The sequence below is a fragment of the Lithobates pipiens genome, unplaced genomic scaffold (assembly GCF_037356315.1).
Source record: "Lithobates pipiens isolate NorthernLeopardFrog02 unplaced genomic scaffold, aLitPip1_a1.2 Scaffold_18, whole genome shotgun sequence".
Lineage (NCBI taxonomy): Eukaryota > Metazoa > Chordata > Amphibia > Anura > Ranidae > Lithobates > Lithobates pipiens.
The window spans coordinates 570,155,432-570,181,424 of record NW_027507758.1 but is presented as its reverse complement, the minus strand read 5'-3'; the positions used below and the strand labels follow the sequence as shown (position 1 = coordinate 570,181,424).

The window sequence follows — 25,993 nt, the reverse complement described above, 5'->3', positions numbered from 1 at the left end:
ATAATTTTGCTTAATTTGAAATACTATACCTATGTATATTTTTATATTGTCCATAAGTCTTTAATTAGATATTTTGACATTTCCCTAGAATATAAATCCCCCTGAAGAGACCGGAAATCGCAAGGGTCGAAATGCATCGGGGTTTTTCATGTGGATACATATGTTACGAATACAATTGGCAAACCATGCCTGTACAGAGTTTTTTTGCTATGAGTGATGTTCCATGTTTGTTTTTGTCGCACTACCTACCGTATATACTCGAGTATAAGCCGAGATTTTCAGCCTCTTTTTTGAGGCTGAAAGTGCCCCCCTCGGCTTATACTCGAGTCATCGCCGTCTGCCTGCCCGATCAGCGTGTCGAGCAGACAGACGGCGGCCATTCCACTGTTCAAAAGCCGCGCCTCCCTGTCTGTGATAGGCGGAACACTCAATTTCCCAGCAGTCAGTGGTCCGCCTATCACGGACATCCGCTCATCCTCGTACTACGGACGAGGATGAGAGGATGTCCGTGATAGGCGGAACACAGACTGCTGGGAAATTGAGTGTTCCGCCTATCACAGACGGAGGCGCGGCTTTTGAACAGTGGAATGGCCGCCGAGGCGCCGACGCCGTCTGTCAGACGAGAAGAGCGGCGATCCTGGCATGGCAGAAGCACACAGGCTCGGGATGCAGGCGGGACGCAGGCTCGGGACGCAGGCTCGGGACACAGGTAGGCTGGACACACAAGGCTGCACACACAGGGATGGACGGACACACAGGGATGGACGGACACACAGGGATGGACGGACACACAGGGACGGACACACAGGGATGGACGGACACACAGGGATGGACGGACACACAGGGATGGACGGACACACAGGGATGGATAGGCATGTCTCACCCTCGGCTTATACACGAGTCAATAAGTTTCCCAGTTTTTTTGTGGTAAATTGGGGGCCTCGGCTTATATTCGGGTCGGCCTATACTCGAGTATATACGGTATATGGATGATGTATTATTGTTCATTTGGAATTACTATTGTCTGTTAAATAAATTATTTTGTTTACATCAACTATTTTCATACCAACTTTCTGCTGCTAAAAAAAACCCTGGGGTAATTTCCTGTGTTTTTTTGTATACTTATGGGTTATGCAGCTTTGGGGGCTCCCTTATTGTGTTATTTTTCCTTTTTACTGAAGAGACTATCTGCCTGAGTCTGGAGGAAACCATCCAAGTCCCAGGGACACTGTGAGGACAGACCTGAGAGAGGGATTCTAGTGACTGTTGCTGCTGTTTTAACCCCTGGTGCACTAGTATTAAGGCTGACCTAGCCTGGAACATTGTTTATGGTATCCCATTGCCAGGGCCGTCTTTAACCACTTGCTTACTGGGCACTTAAACCCCCCTCAGTCCCAGACCAATTTTCAGCTTTCAGCGCTGATGCACTTTGAATGACAATTGCGCGGGCATACAACACTGTACCCAAATGAAATTTTTATCATTTTTTTCCCACAAATAGAGCTTTCTTTTGGTGGTATTTAGTTACAGCTCGGAGTTTTATTTTTTGCTAAACAAACAAAAAAAGATGCAAAAAAATAAAAATAAATAAATCATGTTTTAATAGTTTGTTATAAAATTTTGCAAACGGGTCATTTTTCTCCTTCATTGAAGTGCGCTGATTAGGCGGCACTGATGGCTGCATTGGTGGGCACTGATGGGCTGCATTGGTGGGCACTGATGGGCTGCATTGGTGGGCACTGATAGGCTGCACTGGTGGGCACTGATAGGCATAGTTAAGGCGGCACCGATGGGCACAGATAAGGCGGCACCGATGGGCACAGATAAGGCGGCACTGATGGGCAAAGATGGGCACAGATAAGATGGCATGGATGGGTGGCACGGATAAGTGGCACGGATGGGTGGCACGGATGGGCACTGATAGGTACCACTGATAGATGGGACTGATGGGCACTGATAGGTGGCACTGATAGGTGGCTCTGATAGGTGGCACTGCTGGGCACTGATGGGCGGCACTGCTGGGCACTGATGGGCGGCACTGCTGGGCACTGATGGGCGGCACTGGGTCGCAGCACCTTTGAGGCAGATTGTGGGCACTGTGGGTGGCACTGTTGGTGGCACTGCTGGATGGCACTGTGGGTGGCATTGTGGGTGGCACTGTAGGTGGCACTGTGGGCACTATGGGCACTGATGGGGGGCACTGATGGGGGGCACTGATGGGGGGCACTTACTTTTATTCAGGATGGCACGGCGGTGGGCAGGTGGGCACTGGCAGGGGGCAGGTGGTCAGCTGTATTGCTGGCCGTGATCGGGACTGACGTCCCGATCACGGCCGCCGGTGATCGGCTTTTTTTTTCTCTCCTCGCGCTGTCAGCGCGAGGAGGAATAATAGCCGATTACCGGCTCCGTTCTATCACATGATCAGCTGTCATTGGCTGACAGCTGATCACGTGATAAGGGGTCGGGATCGACCCCTTGCACGGATCGGTGATCAGGCGAGTCTCACGGACTCGCCGATCACAGGGCGCGCAGGCCGCTCGTATCCGGGACGACGTCAATAGACGTAGTCCCGGAAATGTAGGTCCGCGCTAATGCCGTCATTTGGCAATAGCGCGGATCTGTAGTGGTTAATATTGATTGGACCCCGGGCAAAAAATTTTTGGGGGGCCCCCTCCCATGCAATTTCACTCTCCATCTGCTCTGAGACATACAATAAATAGAAGCTGGACTTAAAATCAGTTTACTGTATCAGATCAGGCAGCAATTGTGATTGGTTGTCAGAGGTTACAGCATATCATTACTGCTTACTTACTGGTTGCTAGAAGTTACAGCACACATTACGGCTCACTGATTAGTTGCTAGAGGTTACAGCAAATGATTTCTGCTTGTTAATTCGTTGCTAGAGATTACTGTACAGTAATACTGCTCACTGATTGCTAGAGGTTACAGCACAACATCTTCTCACTGTGAATGCCACCTTTATTTACATATCAATGCAGATGGCCACAGCTCTTTGCTTAGTAATGCCACTGATATTTACATATGAATGACAGTTATTTACATGTAAACACAGGGTCTGCAGGTGAGTCATCTGTACACAACAACAGGGCTAAAACTTCAAGGGACAAGGAAATTTAAACTGGGATAGTTGGCAAGTATGAGGCCCCACAACAATGACAGGGCCCAGGGCAGCTGCCCCTTTTGCCTTGCCTTAAAGACGGCCCTGTCCATTGCTGTCCACTTCATGTCCCACTGCTAGGAATTGTTCTGAGAAGTAGCTCCTCACATTCCTGTTCAGTGTCCTGTTGTATCCCACAGCTCCCTTACGCCTCATCCAAGTTACTCTGCAAAAAACTTTAAAAAGGCAACCCCTAGACTGTTTATTTGACCCAAGGAAGTGAATGTTGCTGTTTGTCTGGCTGCTGCTAAACAAGGAAAAAGAACCTGGGACACAAATTCAATGCCCCCTGCAGGGGTAACACTAGATCGGGGAATTTGTTTATTTTTCTGATCAGCCACAAAATGGTCCTTCTATGGCCGGCCTTAGTTCCTCCAAAAACTGTCTATTAAATCTAAATTGTGGACATACTGTAAGCCCATCTAAGAGTTTTTTGAAACTATCAACACTTACCGCTGACACCACTGATTGTGGGACGGAGTTCCACATCCTTACCAGTCTAACAGTAAAGAACCCTCTATGCAGTTGAAGGTTGAACAACTTCTCCTGTTTTTTGCCTGGAGTAGACTGCCTCGGCAAAGTCACCTGACATGAAATCAAGGACCAGCTTTTTCATGAAAGAATGTACTGCTTTATACTGATGCTTGGGGCCAATGGGTTGGTACCAAATGTGGAAGAATGACACAAGGAGACCAAGAATAGTAGCACAATTATATTGGGCTATGTTGTAGGTAAACATAAAACAAGCAAAATATCAGTGACAAGGTATCATCAACACAGTACACAAGAACACAGGTGTGGAAATACTTAGCAATATTAGAAGTACATTGGTTTCAGCAATTCAAAGGTTGTCCACCTTACATTAGCGGAGCAGCATCTGAGTAGAGGTCTGGCTGCAGGCAGAGTAGTTGTGCAAATTGCAACTAGGAGACTGAGGTGGGTTTTCGAGTCTTAGGCCGCGTACACACGGGCGGACTGTTCGCCCAACTTTGTCCGCTGAACAGTGTTTGGGCGGACAGTCCGCCCGTGTGTGGGCTTTCAGCGGACAGTTTCAGCGGACAGTTTGACGAACAAGGTTTTTCGGAAATTCCGTAAAACTGTCCGCTGAAAAGTCCACTCGTGTGTAGGCTTGTTCGTCAAACAAAGTTGCGCGCATGCTCAGAAAGGATTTTCACGCCGAAAGTTATAATGCAGTGTATAGGACGTCGTATTTTTCGTCCCGTCGTACGTGCCGTTCACGTCATCGCGCACGGTTTCAGCAAACTGTTCGTTCGTCGTGTGTGGCCATGTCCGTCCATGCTAATTTTGAGCGGACTGTTTGCCGAAACTGTTTGACGGACAAAGTTGGGCGAACAGTCCGCCCGTGTGTACGCGGCCTCAGTTTAGGAGTCCTGGGATTTGCAGAGCTGGCTTTGGTATTCCTAGTCTGACCCTCCTTATCAGAAACCTCTCCCTAGGGCTAAGGATACTGACCCTAACCAGCGTGGATCCTGTCCCTACTCTAACTACTTTGCAACTGAGTGCTAACTGCAGCAGGGCATTGTTATTTATTAACACTGCCCTCACTCAAGATGGCTGTTGAAGTCATCCAGTGCTGCAGCATTCAATTGGACCACTGCTCTCCTGGTGACACCTACGGAGGCTGCAGAGGAAATGTTTTCTCTTCCTCCGTTCCCCCTGCGCAGTGGTCGGCAATACAGTGCTACCTACAGAGGGTAGAATAAACTGCACCTATCTACATGCTTTGTCAGGAATGAATTTGTGAAGACTTGTTACGTTATTAAGAGGCCCACTTTAAGAATAGGATTTTTTTATTAAGTAAAGTCATAATATCCATAGCTAGATTAGGCCATGAGCATACAACAATTTTGGTAGAACATGACATTTTTTCTGAATTGTACATCAATCTAAAGTCTATGGCTCAATAGATAACTATCAGAAGACCATTGCTAGGATGAAAGGCTGCCACACCAGCTGCTAACAAAGCCTGTGCTTGTTATCACATTGAAGGAAATTATATTAGAGGTCAAGGTCAATTCTAGCCTATTCACATTGTTTTCAACCAAGCCCCACTGAATTTTAGGACTCCCCAAACCTGTTGATTACTCTTTGGATTGTCGTCTTGACTTTTATTGGAATAAAGAAGTATCTAGAATTCTTGGCAATTGGGTGGCGCTTTAAATTCCATTTTTGTTACATTAGCCAAGGAGACTGGATATCCTCTGGGGTGTAGAAGCCGCCTGCCTGGGAACCTGATCATTTTAATCAGCACCAATATTTTAAGATAGCAACACCAAAATAGATAGCTTTTTTGGGTCAAGCGTTATTTTTCTACTTTCCTCAACTAGAATGAAAGGTCATTCAGATATGTCCATTTACTGTCATTCAGAAATGTTTGAGGTCAATATTGTTTGTACATAACTAAGTATGCAATTCTCCAGCACTGGATGGTGTGCACTCCACTTTTCTTCCCTGTAGTACATACAGAAGCATAGCCTGGCAATTCCCCCAATGATCCAAGTAAACAGATATGTATGCATAAAGCTGGCCTGAAAGATCTCTCCCAAATTAAAATATCACCCCCATCAAATCATTCTCTGCAGCTATTACCTTTTGTACCACCACCCCCTCCCTTTAGAATGTAAGCTCTACGAGCAGGGCCCTCCTGTACCTTTTGTAATGTACTGTAATTGTGTTGTCCCCCCATACATTGTAAAGCGCTGCGTAAACTGTTGGCGCTATATAAATCGATAATAATAATAATAACAAAGCTAAATTATATAACTTTTATAAACTGTTGATTCCAAAAGAGGCGTACATTTATTTTTAACGATTAGGACAAGTAATATTTAAAAATAATTCACCTGAATAGGGTAAATTTAAATCTTTTTTTTTTACATTTTACAAGCTTTGAAACAATTTTTTTTTATATATCCGTTTTTATTATTTATGTAAAAAGTTTTGTTTTACAAATAAACATTTACTACATGGTTCACCCATGAAACGGATTTTGCAGAGCTTTCTGAGTTTTCTAAAGAGAGCACAGTAGTAGCTTTTTTTACTTTCCAACTGCTTGTAATTAAAACTCTGCATGGAACCCTACCAAGAGAGAAGGGAAAGGGAGGACAGATTAGCCACTTCCCCAGCTTATTCAGCATTGTGTGCAACCTGAGCTATTTAGATTTGTAAATAGCAGTTTTTCTTACCTCCCTCATCATCACGCCTCCCTGGTCTCACAATATAGCTGTACAGAAAAGCACTCGATCATGGGTAAAAAGGTGTGTATACTATAAATTTTTTCAGTGGGTGGGGGCACCATAAGAAGGATAAGGGGGCAGGAAAGTTTTCTTCCCAGTTTGAAGTTGGGCCTAAACCTGTTTTCTAAGGCCCCTTTCACACGATTAGACCTTTTTTCAGGTGTCCCTGATCAGGCCACCCATTGTCCTCTGTGGGGGGGCAGATGTCAGCGGATATGTATCCGTTGACACCCACCTGGCATCCGATCCGACAAAATCTGCTAAAAACAGACGTATGGCGATACTTTTGCCATCCGTCCAATGGGTTGGATCGGATTGGATCCGATGAAAAGGGACAGGCTGTCCGTTTTTATCCACTCTCCCCATTGAGGAGAGCGGGACTCTGACAGGTCCGTCTCTGTCATACGCCTGCTTAGCGGGGATCAACGGACCAATCCCCACTGATCAAGAGGAGTCTATCAAAACGAATCCACCCATGTGAAAGGGGCCTAACTCTAATCCTTACTTAACCCTCAACATACATCTACCTTAAGAATATTAGCGCACTACTGAAATGGAAACAAAATAATTTATCTGCGTTCTATATCCACTCTAAAACTTAAAGTGATACTAAACCTAAAAATGCTTTTTACCTTAATGCAAGCAATGCATTAAGGTAAAAAACATTTTCAGTTTCACTGTGCCCCTCCCCTTCCCTGTGTTAAGAGAAAGAAAGTGGGGAAGAGATCAGCGCTGTGCTAGGCTGCATCTATTCTCCCCTTTCTTCCTCTTCACACAGCATTCGAGAAGCAGCAGGAGCCATAAAGAGGACATGGAGGTGGGCCTAAGTCCCACTGGGTAAGACACACAGGTCGGGAGCGAGCACACAGCATTTGTCCCCATAGTAAACGGCTGGCTATAGGCACACAGAAAAGAAGAGGAGAAGCCAAGATCGCTGAGAAGAGAAGGATCGGGACCGCTCTCTGTGCAATACCCCTGTACAGAGCAGGTAAGTTTCTTTGTTATTTTAATTTGAAAAATATCTGACTTTAGTAACACTTTAAGGCCCAAATTAGCCCATAATTCCTTACCTTACCCTAACATAACCACTAGGCATACCCGGAACCTTTAACACTTAACGTGAACCTAACACTTAAAACTTTAAGACTCTGATTCCAACCCTACATGTAAGGTAACCCCTAACACTAGACTAACCACTTTTACTTTACCTTTGCTGAAAGTATTGGAAGATGGGGCACCAGGGACGGTAACAAAATCCTTGCATGAAAAAAAAAAAGCAGCATTGGATTTTGTTTCGGGTAGTCCCCTTGTGTCATTTCAAATATATATATTACAGTGTATTTCTTTTTTCCGTTTTGGATACATCAAGGAAGTGCCTTTCCAGGTTTTTTATTGCTGTCTGTGTCACCACTGGGAAGATTCCCTCTCTCTGTTTGCTCTGCTGATCATTATCTTCACTTCATCTGATTACGTGAAAAGGAAATTCCTATTTTGTTCCTATTTTGTTGTTCTTCTGCAGATGATCTGATGTAAACAAGGCAGAGCTCCGTTCTGGCGTTCTCCGTTGTGGCGGGGAAAGCGATGGATCTTGTGTCCCTGCGAAGCAGGGAGTAAAATCCATCACTTCACTTAGTAAAAGCAGCACACAGTTTACACAAAACACTGATTGGGCACACATTTAACCCTTTGATTGCCCTAGACGTTTAACTCCTTCCCAGACAGTGTCATTAGTACAGTGCATATTTTTAGCACTGATAACTGTATTATTGTCACTGGTTCCCACAAAGCATCAAAAGTGTCAGGTTGCAATATCACAGTCCTGCTATAAGTCGCTGATCGCCGCCATTACTAGTATAAAAAATAAATAAAAAACTCCAGTATATATACCATAATTTTTAGGTGCTATAACTTTTGCTTAAACTAATCAATACATGATTAATGGGATTTTTTACCAAAAATATGTAGCAGAATACATATTGGCTTAAATTTATAAAGATTAGATTTTTTTTTTTTGGATAGGGTTTATAGCGGAAAGTACAATAATACAGTTATTTTTTTTTTTCTAAATTATTGTGTTTTATTTGTTTATAGTGAAAAAAAAAAAAAAAAAAAACGCAGAGGTGATCAAATACCACCAAAAGAAAGCTAAATTTGTGGGGGGAAAAAATGACAGAAATTCTATTTGTCTACAACGTTGCATGATCGCGCAATTGACCAGGGGTGGCCCGTGTATTAAGGATGCACGAGCACCGCCCCCTCTATCCTCGCCACCCCCCCTATATGTATAATGGAAAGATTCATGCATTGCATGAATCTATCCATGGCCGCTGCTGCCACCCCTATTCAGGCATCCGGCCCCTTTTCGGACACCGGGCGTCTGAATTACAGTGGCGGGGGTGGTTTTTTGAAGCACTGGTTTAGAGCTATAGGCAGAGCATTGCGTTTGATATCCTCCCAGATGTGTTAGAAAATCAAATGAATATTTGCTTTTCTAACACTTAATCGCCTCTCTGTCAATCAGGAAGTGCAGGTCTGTTACCCATTTCCCGATTGGCTAAAAGGGTAGGTGATCCTATTGGATGCCTATGCGGAAGGGAGGAGACGTATGGTGGAAACCGCCGTGATATAAGAAGGACACGGAAGACGCTGCACTATGCCTGCCGCAAAAGGATCCTAGAGCTGATGCCTGGTGATCCCCGATGTGCCCGCCGATCGGGTAAGTGTCGGTGGACTGGTAAATTTATATCCAATTGTTGGAATACTTTTATTATATTTTGGGACTTTTAATTGCATATATGTGGATTTTATGTTGCGCTTTACATTGCATTTACTTTAGATTGCTCTTTTGGTGGTGGTGAAAACTATTTTTTTTATAGATTGTTTTGTAATTGTTTTAATTAATTGGTTTTAGTAATGTGTGTTTTATTCATTTGCAAAGCATTTGAAAATCAGTGATAGGTCTCCTTTGAAAAAAAAAAAAGCATGCAGTGGGAGAAACAGCAAGGTTGCAGTTGTTAACCCCCCTTTCTGAAAATGCTAGTTAACTGGCCACCATTCCAGCACTCTGGCCTCAATACTTTGGGATGGTGACCCAGAACAGACTTCTGACTTTTCTACCACTTTCCTGATATGATTACAGCTTGCAGTTACTAGATGAGAAAGTATTGAAGCCCAGGAAAAGTCATCACAGCCAGTCAACTAGCATTTTAAAAAGGATTATTGCAATGGCTGTTGGTAATTATAATAAGGGCTATATATATTTTTATTAGCCCTAACATTCATGTTGCATTAAAAAAGAGGTTGATAAACAAGCACTGCTAGTGTGCCAGTAATACCCCCACATCCTTTGCCACTGGTCTCTTCTGGGTTGAATGACATCCAGCATCATTCAACCCACTTCCTGTGAGCCCAAGGTATCATGAACGTGCCCCCTGGGTGCAAAGGATTTCGAGAAAATAGCACCCACGTTATATACCCATGCTGTAGTATAAAATGTATGAATACAAATGTAGCGCTGTCATCCTTGCCTACTAAACTATATTAGCATTTACAATGAAAGTCTATGGACGTTTCTATGGCTTAGTGTTTGGCGCCATGTAGCGGCCAAACACTGACAGTGGACTTAAATTATTTTTTCTTTAATCAAAGCATTGAACTTGGTACAGGAAGTGACTGTTATTTACACTGGAGAGTTGACCTTTTTACCCAGGAGGTAACCTACCCATGGACACCCTCTCTTGCACTGCATGCTGGGTAGGACATAAAAGGACCCCAAGTGGCCATCTTAGGTCTCTTGGGAACGCGTGGCCTGCATGTGAGGACTGGTAAGGAGGCCTGCCTGAGGAAGCGGCCTATTGCCCTTGCGGAGCTCAACCCTGCTCGGTTGTGTGAGTGACCTGAAGTGCCAGAGACACAGTGATTGGGTTGAGAAGATCCAGAGACACTCGTTCGAGCATCGGAAGACCAGGTCCCCCTATCGGAACGGAGTGACGGAGCCGGGTAACATAGAAGCAAGCTGCAAACACCGGACCACAGTTACCATACCGAGCTTCTGATACAGTTGGTGAGTGGGTTGCAGCCCATGGTTTATTAACTTTTGCATTTAGTCAGACTTATATACAGGCCTCGCGGGGATCCATAGTCCTACGGAGGAGGAGTATAGCAACTGACACTAGGCAGGCATAAGGCCTACTTACTATCGCATCTCAAGTACTGTATTATAGTTACGGAAGCAACACTAGGATCATCCCTAACTCAACTTTGACTACTTTAACCCTTGGATTACAAATTATAAGGAATTATCATTGCTAGCGAAGACAAGAAGAAACAAAAAGACTGAGTACTTTAAGTGAGATCTCACATATAGCTATAAAAGTAGGGGGAGATTCTTTGTAATTATATTGTTTATAATTGTTATATCAAAAGTCATTGTTCTGTCATTTTATGTTGGGATGACAGCACAATTATTGTAACCACCTTTTTGCCAATACTTATAGTAAAATATTACTCTGGTTAAGTACATCGTTGTGTGGAGTATTGTTTCCCTCAGCAGGTGGAGCCAGTGGATCCTGAAGTGTCAATACAGGTATATTGTGTTATTTTATATTGTATTGGATTGTATTGCACCACAGCTGTGTCAAGGGGACTGAGCCAAGTTAGTGGGGTTTATTAGCAGAGTGCAGGCCCAAATCAAACCAGCAGCTCCTTGGGGGGTCAGTGCTACACAAATAAAATAAAAAATGCTGGTGGGAAAGAGGGGGTTCCAGGTGAAAGAAAGATTCTCTGGTGGGTGGTGCTGTCCAACCTGGAACAAGTGTCTGTAGCATTAAATAAAGATTTGTTTTCCTGGTGTCTTTTGTAGTCTTAGTTCACATTGGTTTTCTGACTGTATAAAAAAAACACCAATGTCAATGTGAGAACACACTCCACTACAACTCATGAACTATTTATGAATGAAAATTGCACAGTGACTTCTGGCAGAGATATGCAAATATGGTTTATCATTTATCAGCACTGTGTTCCAGTTCAGGAAGCTTGGACGCGGTCTATATGACTTATCTAGGTAAGATTTTCCTTCTAGTCAACAAGAAATAGCGTGTTTGGTACACCAATATCAGAGAGGAAACCACTCTACGTTGAAACCACAGATTATCAGAAAGCAGAGGAAACCCCACAGAACTGGCTATATAATGCCCGGGTCCCTACCCAATGTACAACTCAGAACATCTACCTACTTTAGAGACACTCACATAGAGGACAAAGAAGAACTATGGACAACACAAGAGCCACCATGGTGAGGACCACTTGACCTTTATTTATTTCTAGATTTCTTGATTAGAGGTTACACTCAAACCATGCAAAATTAGGAGGGAGTCTGTCATTACCTTTTTTTATCATATTATTTCAAATTGTAAGTCAGGGCAGCAAAATGATTCTGCAAATTTGTTCTTACAGTTTATCTCCTTTCATCTTGTAAATACTCTCTAAATTAAAGTTTTAAAGTTGGGACAATATGTGTTTTACTTTCTGTCTGTGGAAAAATGTAGACATTTGAAACGTTGAGTCTCTGTGATTATTCTATTGTCAGAGTTTTAAATTCTCTCCCCCATGACAATTTTCTGTTGGCTAGCATGGATATTTAAAAGCCTATAAAGACTTTACAGAGGTTACATTGCTAAGTTGAAAAAAAAGACATAAGTCCATCAAGTTCAACCACTCAAAAATTACTAGATAATTAGAAAACCTGATATTTATATACAGCGACCTTAAACCCACAATTGAACAAGATGAAGGCTATCAAACCCCTTATAAAGCATACTCTGATTTTTTCCAACAAGGATTTTTGCAGAGTACATTCTGGTGAATCTCTATGCAATTTAAACATCCAAATATGTGTGATGGAATCTAAAAAAAAAAAAATCAGGCTTTTTGTTATGAGGCTGCATTAAATAAACTTATCTTTATCTTAGTTACTATGCTTAGCAAATATATATATATATTTTTTTTTTTTTACGTGAACAGCCTCTATTCACTTAGCAAGTTAACTCCATTGTGCTGTAAATTATATGTGATTAACTGGTCCTGATTTTCTTTCTGCAGATTCAACTCACTGTACTGATTTTCCTGCTGGGAGACTCCTTATTGATCCCTATTGCTGCTGTGGATCTCCATCACCTGAAGAAAGGAGGCTGTCCGCCTGTTACAAAGTTCCCCTCATCAGTAAAAAATAATCTGAACATTAATGGACAGAATGCTCCCACCATGAGCGGAGATTTGAGAAAACGCTCCACCTCTCCATGGGAATACAGGTAACTCTTTACTTCTGCCATCATTAAAAGAAACAAAACGCAACATTTAGGTTCAAGTTTAAGAGTTGTGCCTTCAGTACTTTCAGAGTAAAGTACAAAATTGCTATTTTTTTTTCGTATGCTTATTAGGAATTTCCATTTAAAAGTAGAGAAATATAATAAACAAGAATCACATGACAGTGAAGAAATAGGGAGAAATAGCATAGCCTTCACAGTGTTAGACTAAAAGAACAGTGGTAAACACATTCGACAACAAGGCATGAAGTCAACAAGAATTAATAGGTTAACTGGTATACAAGATACCTGGTCAGACATATGTAGCTAACTAAGAGTTCTACCAAAAAAATAGAAATAAAATCTTTTTTTTTTTTTTTTACATCTAGTAACATATCATTGCTAAAGCAAATATATGAACATGCCCTTTGAAAATAAATTACCTTTAGCCTCGATGTGCTGATCATTTTGAGAAAGTCTTCAGACTGTAAAATGTAATTTGCTGCAGTAAACATTTAGTTAAAAAAAGACATCTTCCATAAATATGTTTACCTCAAATTTTAAATAATTTTATATGAACAATTTTTAATAAATAATCAAAATAGTAAGAATGCCAAATGTTTTCATTTTAAACATTCTTGTGCTAAGGAAAAGGCTTAAAGCAGTACCAGTACCAGTCCTTACCAGTCCTTAGATTTCGTTTTCTGTTTTTAGGCTTTTTTCATTTATTTACAACTGGTGATCTGGCTATTAACACATTGCCTGTCTTAGTGTGGCTCCTCCATCTTTAGAACAACAGCGGAGACACACTTGGGCAGCAACTTTTCATTGGGCAGCCAGATTTTTCACTCAGTTTTAGTAAATCAACCCAATGTCAATGACTCAATGTATTGAAGGTAGAGGATCAGCATGACTGATTCTCAGAAGGAGAGGTCAGCAGTTCTGAACTCAGTATTTCTCTCAGCTCATTAAAATTAATTCAAGCTGAAAATTCAGCCCAGTTGCAGTGTACACAGATATCATTAAAGTTTCCTGATTGACTTTACGTGTTGTCTGAGGTCTCTTCACAATGACTTACAATGCATGTTTTTTTTTCTTGCCTGCAGCTATGATGTAAACAACAATCGATTCCCCTCTACAATTGCCGAGGCCAAGTGTCTCCATACAGGATGTTTGGATGCAGAGGGTAATGTGGACATCAACCTGAACTCAGTCCCCATCAGACAGGAGATCCTGGTCCTCCATCGGGAGGTGAAAGGCTGTGCCTCCACCTTCAAGCTGGAGAAGAAGATGGTCACTGTTGGTTGCACCTGTGTCCGACCCATGGTCCAAGAGCAATAACACAGAACAAGAGTGATGTTACTGGACTCCACTAACCTGTCAGCCATAAATAATTCTCTAAAAGATATTGAAAAGGCAAACCCTCCAACATGACCTGCTCCCAACGGTTGACCTGTTCACATAAGTTGAACTGGGTGGACTTGTCTTTTTTAAACCTTATAAACTATGTAACTACCTAATTGTACAAAATGTTCCACTCCTAAAATAATGACAATGTACTCACAGAGTTTACTTAAAACTTAAAAGAAATATAGTCAAATTTTTGTATAAGTCTAAAAAAAGGTTCAACCCCTGTCAACGTATTTTCCCTTTGTGTCCCATTGGGGATATTTTCCTTTATATCATGTCTTAGACACACAACAGGAAATAAGAGAACATTTCTCCACATTAAAGGAAATCTTCTGCTAGATAGTTGTCAGTGGAAACCCAAATTATAGGTTTGATCGCTACATTGAAGCATACTGCCTATTACCCAAAATGTTTGTCTCCTGTTGGCATGTTCTTAGTGATATGAAAGCCGAGCATTGGATCAACCCACAAGATGGCCACCACCAACAGGTTCTACTGAACTGGGCAATTGTCAGTATTATATATTGCCAGATATACTGCACATAGTAAGGATCAGTAGCAGTGATTAAGTGTAGTTACTTGTGTAGCAATGTATATTGCATATTCTATAGTAATTGTATTTTAACAATGTACTTATATATTTATATTTTTTATTTGATGTCTACACTTTATTTATTTATTGTAATATAAAAAAATAAAAGAAGTAACACAAAGCTGAATGTTGTAAAGTTAATTTCAAAGTAAATGTTATTACTAGTTCTATATTGTTTTTCTTTAGTATTGGATTAAAAGGATCGGTATATGGCAGCCATTCTCAACCAAGGTTCAATGGCATCCTAGGGTTTCTCCAGAGGTTGTTAGGGACGCAGCGACCGGCTTCCTGGCTAACAACCACCTACTCTTCACACAGAATTTTGGAGGGGATCCCATGCCATTTTTTTTTTTACATTGGCATGGGCTCAAAGACGAGAAGGGCCAGGTGTATATGGGGGGGGAGGGGGCCCTGCTGTTTTTCCCCAGAATTTTCTATTGCTGGCATTGTTTTTTTACATTTCAACTGTGAGTGGGGAAGCCTGCTGACAGCTGATGAATTATCGGTTGTTAAGGACGCAGCTCCCGGCTTCCTGGCTCGCTGCCTAAAAACAAGGTCTTTTTTTTACACAGAATTCAAACTGATTGATAATTTTTTGACCAATCTGAATTCAAATCATTCCAAAAAGTCTATTTATCCCCTCTCCCAGCATACCGTTCTCTCACTCCAGCTGGCTGGAACTTATAGTCCACAACAGTCCGACTCCAATGCAAACCTGTCTACTCTGCATTCAGGATGTGGCAAACAGTGTTCGTGCTCAGCACTAGAGGGAAACAATCTCCCCATGGCAAATACTGCGAGTGTCCCCTTTCACAGCAAGCAATTTAGCCAGCTCCTGGCTACAGGGGGAATGATGATTCTAATTAGTTGCTCAAAGTAAAAACTTGAACAGCGTTAAAAACTGGCCAAGTGATTATCATTAGGCTGCATTCACACCTGAGCAGTGCGCTTTTCAGTGTTTTTCAGTTTTTATTTTTATGTTTTTGAGCATCTTTGTCTGTGTATACAAGAGTATTAGAAGGCTATTTCTTGTTTCAGGCATTTTTAATTTAGTCAATGGAAAGCACTTGACTAAGGAAGCTAATTTTTACAGGCTAAAAAAACTTCTGAATTGCACCTTAAAAATATTAAAAAATACGGCTCAGCATGGAAGAGGGGTCTCAGCTCCTTTGAAAAAAGGGCATCCAAGAGGAGTTAGGACTTTGATATGAGTTTAAAAAAGGCAGTAAGAGTGAAAAAAACATTTGAAGAGCTCACTGGCTCAGGTTAGGCTGCTCACAATAGGCAAGGTTACCCTGCTGTGGGTATCCCAGCGGGTTACCAGGTAAACATGTACATATATGGGAGGAACACCAGACCAAAGATAAGAGTCCAAATTAATTTATTATTTGTAGCACCCTGGGGTTTAGTCATGGAACTCCTCACAAATTTACTTTCCAAGAGTAGTTTTCTTGGACAATTGATAGAGATCTAGTGATTTCTCCTTAAGTTTGGTCTTGTTGCACTTTTCTCTTTTCTTCACTAGGTGGTCGGGAATTTGGTGGTACTAGATATGAGAAGGGAAGCGCAAGGTCAGGTTTTGGGTATATGGGGTATCTCAGCCAATGGGAAGGGGTTTTCTTGAATCCTTTGGCCTGCTGGGAGAACCTATATATTCGGGTGAGGTCAGGTGATTGCGGTTCTGTGCCACCTGGACAGCTGTCTGGGTGGACATGTGTCGTATGCCGTGGGCTGCTAGGCCGGATATTGGGCCTATCCTGGGGGCATCTGGCTGCTAGGCTGTGTAAGGGCCTATCCAGAAGTAAGAGGACAGCACAGGGTGGGGACTGCGGCTTGCAGTCCAACCAAAGGTGACAGTTCTGCAGGCCGGAGAACCTGTCAGTGGTTGGAGGTAGAAAGGAAGCTGTTGCCACAAAGGGACCAATCACCTTTACTAGGGACCACAGTGAATAGCTGAAGAAAGTACCGGAATCATATTCTCGAACGGGCCCAGTGGAAAATCAGGAAACCTCAGGCAGTGATCAAGTCAGGGACCCAAACCACAGAGGAGACACTTGCAGGGCTGCCTTGTGAGTCAAGCCAGGGACCTCCCCGGTTAGCAGGGGTGAAGCTTGAGAAGTATCTGGAGTGTCAAGCTAGGGACCCAGCAGGGAAGCATGGGTGATGCTTGAGGAGATACCACGGCCAACCTCTGAGGAGCTCAAGGTATTCAGAGTCAGTGAATCAGAGAGTTTAGTGAGAGACCGGGAGCTCAGTGTTGAAGAACTACATGAGGCAGTTTTAGTGGAGCTGAAAGGAGACTGTTACGTTTGAGTTAAGAACTGTTAAAGGACTGTTGCCATAGGAGACAGCATTCCTTCATGTGCTAAAGTGGCACCGTGCTGGAGCCTTTCCCTGCACAGCTGTCCTATTGAAGTCTCGGAGTCTGCCAATTGAATCTATAACTACTTAAGGGTGTCCTGGCCCTAACCCTCATTCCCCCCCAAAATACAAAAGGACTGTCAAAAGAAATAAAACTTCTTTTACATCCAAGAAGTGTCTGGCGCCCAATGAATTTCACCATCTTTGAACCCACTATGCCTCACAACCCACTACATATTGAAGGATGTCAGCTATCTTTGGCTTTGGAGGTCCTCATTAGACTGGACAAGACCAGACACCTTGCTACATGTTAAAAGACATCCAATGCATTTCGGGGGTCAAATAAACCCCCCTTAATCAGAGCTACAATAAAACATAATATAATATAAAAATAATTGTGACTGATAAAATCATGAGCATAACAATAATAAAACATCATAGATAACATACATATACATACGTGCATCCAAAAATGGTTTTGCACGGAGCAGCTCTGATCCTCTTCTTCTGAGGTCCCCCGCCAGTGTTCCAGGTCCCTCCTCTTTGACAAGTGCCCCGTTCATGATGCCTACTGAGCTGCCTTGTCTGTGTCTATTGAAACAGACTGGGCAACATGGCCCTGCCCCCTGTCCAGCATTTGATTGCGTGGTTTCCATGCAGGATCAGTGTGGTCATTCTCAATGCCTCAGGCATTCCCATTCTGGGTGCTCTTACAGAATTCTAAGGTGCCTAACTCACATTCATTCACACACATACTAGGGACAATTTTAAACAGAAACAGGATCCAATTAACCTACCAGCGTGTCTTTGGAGTGTGGATGGAAACCAGAGTACCCAGAGTAAACCCACGCAGGCACAGGGAGGACATGCACACTCCAGGTAGATAATGTAGTGGTTGAGATTCCAACCAGCAACCTTAGTGCTGCTAGGCGCAAGTGCTAACCACTTAGCCACTGTGCTACCCCATGTATTTAAACCCACAGTAACTGGAAATGGCAAACACACTTGAAACATGGATTGCATTAGGATTAAGTTAGGATTAGGGTTTCCCAGAGGTTAGGAGATGGGCCCCTTTTGTCCTCAGTAGATGTGGCTGTGATGATGGCGATGACCCAAACTGAGCATCCACGGACTCTTCTAAACTACTTCCTCGGGATGCTCAGCTCTCTGGTGACAGTTGCAGCTTTCTGGCTTGGTCCTATCTGGTCTGGGCCTACGCGGATCCACACAGCTCACCTACACACATCCGAACTTCAGAACCATCTCACGCTCTCTCCCTCAGTGTTACCTGGCCTTTTAAATGTATATGCTCCTATCCCCTGGCAATTACTCCTGGGCAGTGAAGTTTAATCTCAGCTAAATCATATGAAAACATTCTGCTTACAACATACAAGACCCATCACTCTCAGCACTCCTGTATTGGGCCTTGTGTTGAACTAAGTTCCTGAACACTGCCATCTTGTGGCCAAAATAAAGTTCTGCAGTACAGTAACAATACACAGTGTTACATGTACATAGCCTATGCAATTGCTTTTTCAGCGCTTTCTGAGTTTACTAAGAAGAGAGCACAGCAGAAGCTTTTTCCTTTCTGACTGGATAGTTTATCTTTAATGTAGAACAATGTGCCGTGATATGTGCTTGAAAACTGCCAGTGGTACACACTGTGCCCAATTACCTACAAAAGTGCTATGTGCTTACTCTAAGTACTAGAAATAACGTACTAAGATGAAAATAAAATTTATATTAAAGTGCTAAGTGCTTAATGATTAATCAAATATATCCTTAATCATAGAGTGCCGATGTGCTCTTTATACTCCAATCAGCGTGCTCCAAAAAGGCAAAAATTCATGCGTCAAAAATTAAAATTAAGTTAATCACCACTATGTTACGTTAATATCGTGATGAGCAGAAACTAGATAATACATAAAATCATACATATATTACTCCAAAATCTCCAATATCAAAGATAATGTCCGATACATCTAGATCACAGATTATGGTTACAGATAATATAAAATGTCCAATCTTATGGTGTAGCTTCCAACTTAAACGTTTCAGCTCATTCCATCATACAACATTTCCAATATCTCAAAGACACTATTGTTTATGACCTATCTATGTGATATGCTGGAATCCCAAATTAATACTGGCTGCCGTCCCTGTATGCCGACTCATGCAATAAAACAGAGACACATATCATTCTGCAGTGTATATAAAATGCAACAATGAATGTATAAAGGCAAAGGTTCCACTCACAAAACCTAAGGGTAATCTGCACTTCCAGGTAAAAATAATCAGCCGGCTCAAGTGTGTTACAAACACAACTCTCATCTGATGCTGACACCAGCTTCACTGATCCTCGTCACTGGCTCCTCCTACGTGTTGTGTCACACGTCACGTTACTTTTTCAAGGAATAAAGAATTTCTTGAAAAAGTCACGTGACGTGTGACGCAATGCGTAGAAGGAGCCAGTGACGAGGATCAGTGAGGCTGGTGTAAGCATCCGATGAGCGGTGTGTGTTTGTAACATGCTCGAGCCGGCTGATTATTTTTACCTGGAACTGCAGATTACCCTGAGGTTTTGTGAGTGGAAAAAAATACTCCCACACTCCAAAGACATGCTAGTAGGTTAATTGGCTTCTGTCCAAAATTGGCCCTAGTATATGAATGTGAGTTGGGGACCTTGGATTGTGGGCTCCTTGAGGGTAGGGACCGATGTGAGTGTGCAATGTATGTGTGGAGTGCTGTGTAAATTGACGGCGCTATATGGGTACCTTAAATAAATAATGATATAATAGATGAGCATCTTAATGAGACACAATGTATAGGGACAATTGTAGACACACACCCACACTCACTCAGGTAAACTGGATGGACTGGTGTCTTTATTCAACCTTACCAACTATGTAAAAAAAAAAAAAAAAAAAGCCCCCCAAACACATTTAACTATTCACCCCTCTATTTTCCAATAGATAGCCTCTATGGGACAAGTTAGTGGGCCATTTGCTGCTGAGAGGCTTGGAAGATCGGAAAATCTGTTCCCTATAAATAAAATAAGGAGTCCAATATTTCTCATCTTGCTCTTTCAGCATCACAGTAAAAATGTGTAACATAGTGTCCTCAGACTCCTTCAGACTCCAGGCATCTCCAACAAACATTCGATACCTGAGGAAATATCCAATGTAGTAATGCCAGTGTTCTGTACCATATGGTAAGGATTCTCGATTCCACAGTTTCTTCAGAAGTGTGAAACACCACCACAATGTCCTTCACCACCCCTTGTGGGTATTCACTCACCTGATACTGTGGACCCCACTAATATGTGAAGTCATATGCGCTTTGTAAGTAATAACTCAAATCCCTCTTCATTCCATGAAGCTGACCATCAGATTTTAAGTATGTTCTTATTTGCTGATAAACCAAGGAAGCACAGACATCCAATAGTGCAGACCACTTAATTAATTTTTATTGTTAAAAACAAGTATTATACTTACATGTTATCCATAAAATCAGGCATGGTATAACCATAGACAAAACACTGTTTTCTAGGATGCTGTCCAAGCCCTGCCCAGCGTGATGATGTCACTGCCCACCTGACACGTAGCGCCCAATTGGCTTTCTCAAAGGATCTAATTCTGTAATGCTTATCTTTTGATATGAATTAAAGGATATTTTAGTCACAGGTGGAGCCTAGTGTTCTGAGCCAGCCCCTGCGTTTTAAAGGGCTATTTCACCTTTAAAAAAGTGTTCTGTACAGGCAAGGGGTCAGAGCAGTTTATAAAACACAGTGCAGCTTAGAAAAATGGAGCTGAGTTTATATGCCATACACAGAGGCCAAGCTTCCCCAAAGCCTGCCCAAAAAAAAATATATGAAGTGTGAAAAATCCCACCAATGGGTTTGCCTGTGGGTAAATTATATTTCAAATTATTATTGATCCGTTATGGATGAGTGAAACTGTGAATATTTATTTCCTTTAAATTTCTAAGAAATCTGGAGATTTCTGTAAAATGTCATAATTTTGGCAAAATACATTAAAGTCAATGGGGAAGGCTGAATGAAAGGGTTTTTGATTGTGGTGTTTAATTAGCTTACCATGGCTCCTGGAGGTTACATTGAGTATCTTTAACTACAATGGACCTGTTCTTATGAAAGTAAAATGAAAGTAAAATAAAAATGGGTTGGACTTATCCTCTTTGGCATTTCACCTTTGAGGTGTTATTTCCTTTGCTGGGAGGAGAAGACCTAGATGGCTGGCTCAAGATTAGGATTTCCGCACACCACATGGCTGTCATGAGTAAGCCCTATGTAATCATTTTGTTGGTTCTGAGTAGGTTCTCAACAACTGTATCTGTATGTTGCCCAAACCAGTTTCATCTCCCTTTGACTGATATTATGACCTTTATTAGAAATTAAACATAATTTAATTGATCCTAAGAAAATGAGTGTTGCAGCAGATAGTCTGGTCTCTCCGATATGAGATAATTCCCCCCCCCCAGATAATTCTGAGGCTGACAGGTCTGAAACATCCCTTTAAGGACTGGTGGAGGTGACAGCTGTCCACTCATATCTGCACACAAGCCTACAGAATCTGTCAGAGGTAGACATATGCGATTAGTTTCGTATGAAACGTTTGTACGAATCCGAAATACTAATTTATATGCATGCGAATTCCGAAATTTAGGATCCAAATTCATAACGAAAATTCGTAATTAACGAAAAATTTATGAACCTAAAAGTTAAAACCCCAGGAAGTCAGCACAGGGATGGTGGGAACCCTATGGGAATTTCTATGCTTACGAATTTCATACAAAATACGAAATTTCGTTAACAAATTTCAGAATTTGGGATCCAAATTAACAGAAACATGACTGGTATTTTGTTCACCAATCAGAGGAAGTCAGCACAGCACAGGGATGATGGGAACCCCTCATAATGGGCACAGCGGGTGTACAGACCCGGGAACTCAGCACAGGGATAGTGGGAACCCCTCATAATGGGCACAGTGGGTGTACAGACCTGGGGACGCAGCACAGAGATGGTGGGTACCCCTCATAATGGGCACAGCGGGTGTACAGACCTGGGAACTCAGCACAGGGATGGTGGGAACCCCTCATAACGGACACACAGTAGATGTACAGACCCAGGAACTCAGCACAGGGATGGTGGGAACCCTATGGGAATTACTATGCTTACGAATTTCATACAAAATACGAAATTTCGTTAACGAATTTCGGATCCAAATTAACAATAACATGACTGGTGTTTTGTTCACCAATCAGAGGAAGTCAGCACAGCATAGCACAGGAATGGTGGGAACCCCTCATAATGATACATTTATCATAACGAACTTTCGTTGTTTAACGAAAGGTTTATGAATCTAACGAAAATTCGTATTTCGTACAAATCCGAATTCAATTGCGTACATGAATTACAAACTACAATTTTTTGTCATACGGAATGAAACGGAACCAAACGAAACATTTTTTAATGGCGCCCATGTCAGTCAGAGGGTTGTTATCAGCTAAGTGTTAAGTTGGCCATAGATAGATTGAAATTTGACCAGTTCAGCGGTGACCAGCCAAATTGCGATCTATGTATAGCCATTCCCGCTCAACTGAAGTTGATCTAAGGACTGACTTCTGTCAAACAGGACTGTTGTAAAACTTTTCTCCATCAGCCAAATGCAGCCAATCAGCTGCAGCCACTGATCAGTGTATTCTAACAGCACAGGAGTCCTGCTGTCAAAATACAATGGCACAATGGAGAGGATTCCTCCATCAACCTCATTTGTGTGTGTAGCACCCTCCCAGATAGGCTTCTGGTAAGGTTTAGCAAATTTAATTATGTGGCTCTCTTGTAATCAGCAGAGCAGCAAGTGATTGTTTTAGGCTGCTATGGGCTCTGCAGGCTGCAAGTTTGATTACTTTCCCCTGTCTTCTGGAGATTTACAGAATACAATGGGAGGGAGAAGTACATGAGCAGCCTGAATATTTATGCCAGCCAAATCCAGATAGTGGCTGGGAGAGTGTATAAATAGCCTGGAGCCTCAGAGAGCAGGGGGAGAGGTTCCCATCCCAGGCAGAAGGGCTGTCAGCTTTTCCTGGCAATTCAGCTGCATATTCTGCCTGTCTGTTCTGCCTGGGGGGCTATTCTGCTGCAAGTTCATAGAGAGCTAATAGATCAAAGATCTTACCAAAGATCCAGTCTGGTGGCTCACTGAAGAGACTATCTGCCTGAGTCTGGAGGAAGCCAGCCAAGTCCCAGGGACACTGTGAGGACAGACCTGAGAGAGGGATTCTAGTGAATGTTGCTGCTGTTTTAACCTCTGGTGCACTAATATTGTGGCTTGCCTAGCCTGGGACATTGTTTATGGTGTCCCATTGCTGTCCACTTCATGTCCTGCTGCTAGGAATTGTTCTGAGAAGTAGCTCCTCACATTCCTGTTCAGTAACCTGTTGTATCCCACAGCTCCCTTAAGCCTCATCCAAGTTACTCTGCAAAAAACTTTAAAAAGGGAACCCCTAGATTGTTTATTTGAACCAAGGGAATGGATGTTGCTGTTTGTCTGGCTGCTGCTAAATGAGGGAAAAGAACCTGTGACACAAATTCAGTGCCCCCTGCAGGGGTAACACTACATGTAGATTGGGGAATTTGTTTATTTTCTGATCAGCCACAAAATGATCCATCTATGGCTGGCCTTAGTTCCTCCAATCTCCAAGTCCAAAAACTGTCTATTCAAATTTAAATTGTGGACATACTGTACGCCCATCTAAGACTTTTTCAAACTATCAACACTTACCGCTGACACCACTGATTGTGGGACGGAGTTCCACATACTTACCACTTACAGTAAAGAACCCCCTATGCACTTGGAGGTTGAATCATTTCTCCTGTTTTTTTGCCTGGAGTAGACTGCCTTGGCAAAGTCACCTGACATGAAATCAAGGACCAGCTTTTTGATGAAATAATGTACTGCTTTATACTGATGCTTGGGGCCAATGGGTTGGTACCAAATGTGGAAGAATGGCACAAGAAGACCAAGAAAAGTAGCACAATTATATTGGGTTATGTTGTAGGTAAACAGACAACAAGTGAAATATCAGTGACGAGGTATCAACAATAGAGTTGAGCGGACACCTGGATGTTCGGGTTCGACCGGTTCGGCCGAACTTCACAAAAAAGTTTGAGTTCGGGACCCGAACTTGACCCCGAACCCGAACCCCATTGAAGTCAATGGGGACCCGAACTTTTGAGGACTAAAATGCCTCTAAAAAGGTAATGGGAAGGGCTAGAGGGCTGCAAATGGCAGCAAAATGTTGTTAAGGGCATGGCAAGTGCTCTTCAAACAAATATAGATACGGAAATAACTTCTGGAGACCCCCTTCTCAGAAGAAGAGGCACAAGAAGTCATTAAGAACCTCAAATCAGGTTCTGCTCCAGGCCCCGATGGTCTCCCTAACCCCATTACAAGACATTTACCACCACCCTGACTCCACATTTGACAAACTTTTTTAACGCAAAGACACAGGGAATCCCACTTGATCCTCACCTAAACACAGCCTACATTGCAGTAATACCGAAACCGGATAAAAACCCGGAAGAAGTCAGTAATTATAGACCCATCTTCCTCATTAATAGCGACTTAAAATTCCTTACCAAACTCCTTGCAAATCGTCTAGCTTCCTTCATTAACCGATATGTTCATAAGGATCAAGTGGGATTCATCCCAGACAGACAGGGCCCTGATCAGACCAGAAGAGCCATAGACATAGTCTTCATCCTCCAGACAAACTGGCCAGGCGGTCCAAAACAATCAGGCATGATTTTATCACTGGACCTTCAAAAGGCCTTAGATTTGGTCTCCTGGCCATACATCTTTACAATCCTTGAACGCTGGGGCTTTGGCGACAAGTTTATGGTCCTGATCCAAGCTCTTTATTCAAATCCTAAAGCCTATATTAGGCTTCAAGGCCACTATTCCAAACCAATACATATAGCCAAAGGCACCAGACAAGGCTGTAATTTATCTCTGCTAATCTTTGCAATAGCAATTGAGACACTCGCCATCTCCATTCGCCGGGACCCCAACATACAAGGAGTTCAATGTGGCTCTCAGGTTCACAAATGTGGCCTGTTTGCAGACAATATCCTTCTATTTCTTACCTCCCTATAACCTCTCTCCCCAATCTTTGCCACTCCTTAGATGAATTTTCCAAGATCTCGGGCCTACGAGTAAATTATTCAAAGTCACAAGCCCTCAACATTTCCCTTCCACCAGACACTGTAAACCTTTTACAAAAGAACTTTAATTTCCAATGGAGTACCTCTTCCAAAAAATACCTGGGAATCAACCTCACAGCAAAAACAGAAGACCTCTATCACAGCAATTACCCCCCCCCCCCCCCCCCCCCCCCCCCCCATGTACCGGAAACTCAAACTAGATCTCACAACATGGTCTAAACACAACCTATCATGGATCGGGAGGGTTAATTCTGTTAAGATGACCCTGCTTCCAAGACCATATCAAATCATTTCAAAGCAAAGTCCTCAAATTCACCTGGGGGAAGGCGGGCTATAGAATTCCACAACAGACTCTTTATTTACATAGGAAAAGAGGGGGTCTAGGATTACCCCACCTACACAAATACTATTTGGCAGCCAGAATATCCTAAATGTCAGTAATTTACTCCAGGTATGAGAAACCAGACTGGGTGCAAATAGAAAAGCAGGCAGTACCACAATACACCCTTGACTACCTTCTCTAGTCAAACCCGAAAACACGCCCTCTGATAATGGCTTATAGTTTAATAGTATAGGTTAATAGTTTCTGCATATAAACCATTGACACATATCTTCAACAATCCAGCCTTTCCGCCAGGCGAAAATATCCTA

At 42.5% G+C, this 25,993-nt stretch overlaps 1 protein-coding gene across 1 annotated transcript; it reads left to right on the top strand.

The window, feature by feature from the left end:
• The first annotated feature begins 11,658 nt into the window (after nucleotides 1-11,658).
• On the top strand, nucleotides 11,659-14,793 carry LOC143990284 (interleukin-17F-like). Its single transcript, XM_077490344.1, has 3 exons — nucleotides 11,659-11,728; nucleotides 12,535-12,743; nucleotides 13,844-14,793. Exons 1-3 carry the CDS (start codon nucleotides 11,705-11,707, stop codon nucleotides 14,076-14,078), a joined length of 468 nt encoding a protein of 155 aa, XP_077346470.1. The 5' UTR covers nucleotides 11,659-11,704; the 3' UTR covers nucleotides 14,079-14,793.
• Nucleotides 14,794-25,993: the final 11,200 nt, after the last annotated feature.

What these genes read in the sequence shown, in the direction of transcription:
- LOC143990284 (XM_077490344.1), top strand. Translation starts at nt 11,705, where the DNA reads ATGGACAACACAAGAGCCACCATG. An exon ending in ACAACACAAGAGCCACCATG is followed by an intron (nt 11,729 to 12,534) that starts GTGAGGACCACT and finishes TTCTTTCTGCAG; the next exon opens with ATTCAACTCACTGTACTGAT. An exon ending in ACCTCTCCATGGGAATACAG is followed by an intron (nt 12,744 to 13,843) that starts GTAACTCTTTAC and finishes TCTTGCCTGCAG; the next exon opens with CTATGATGTAAACAACAATC.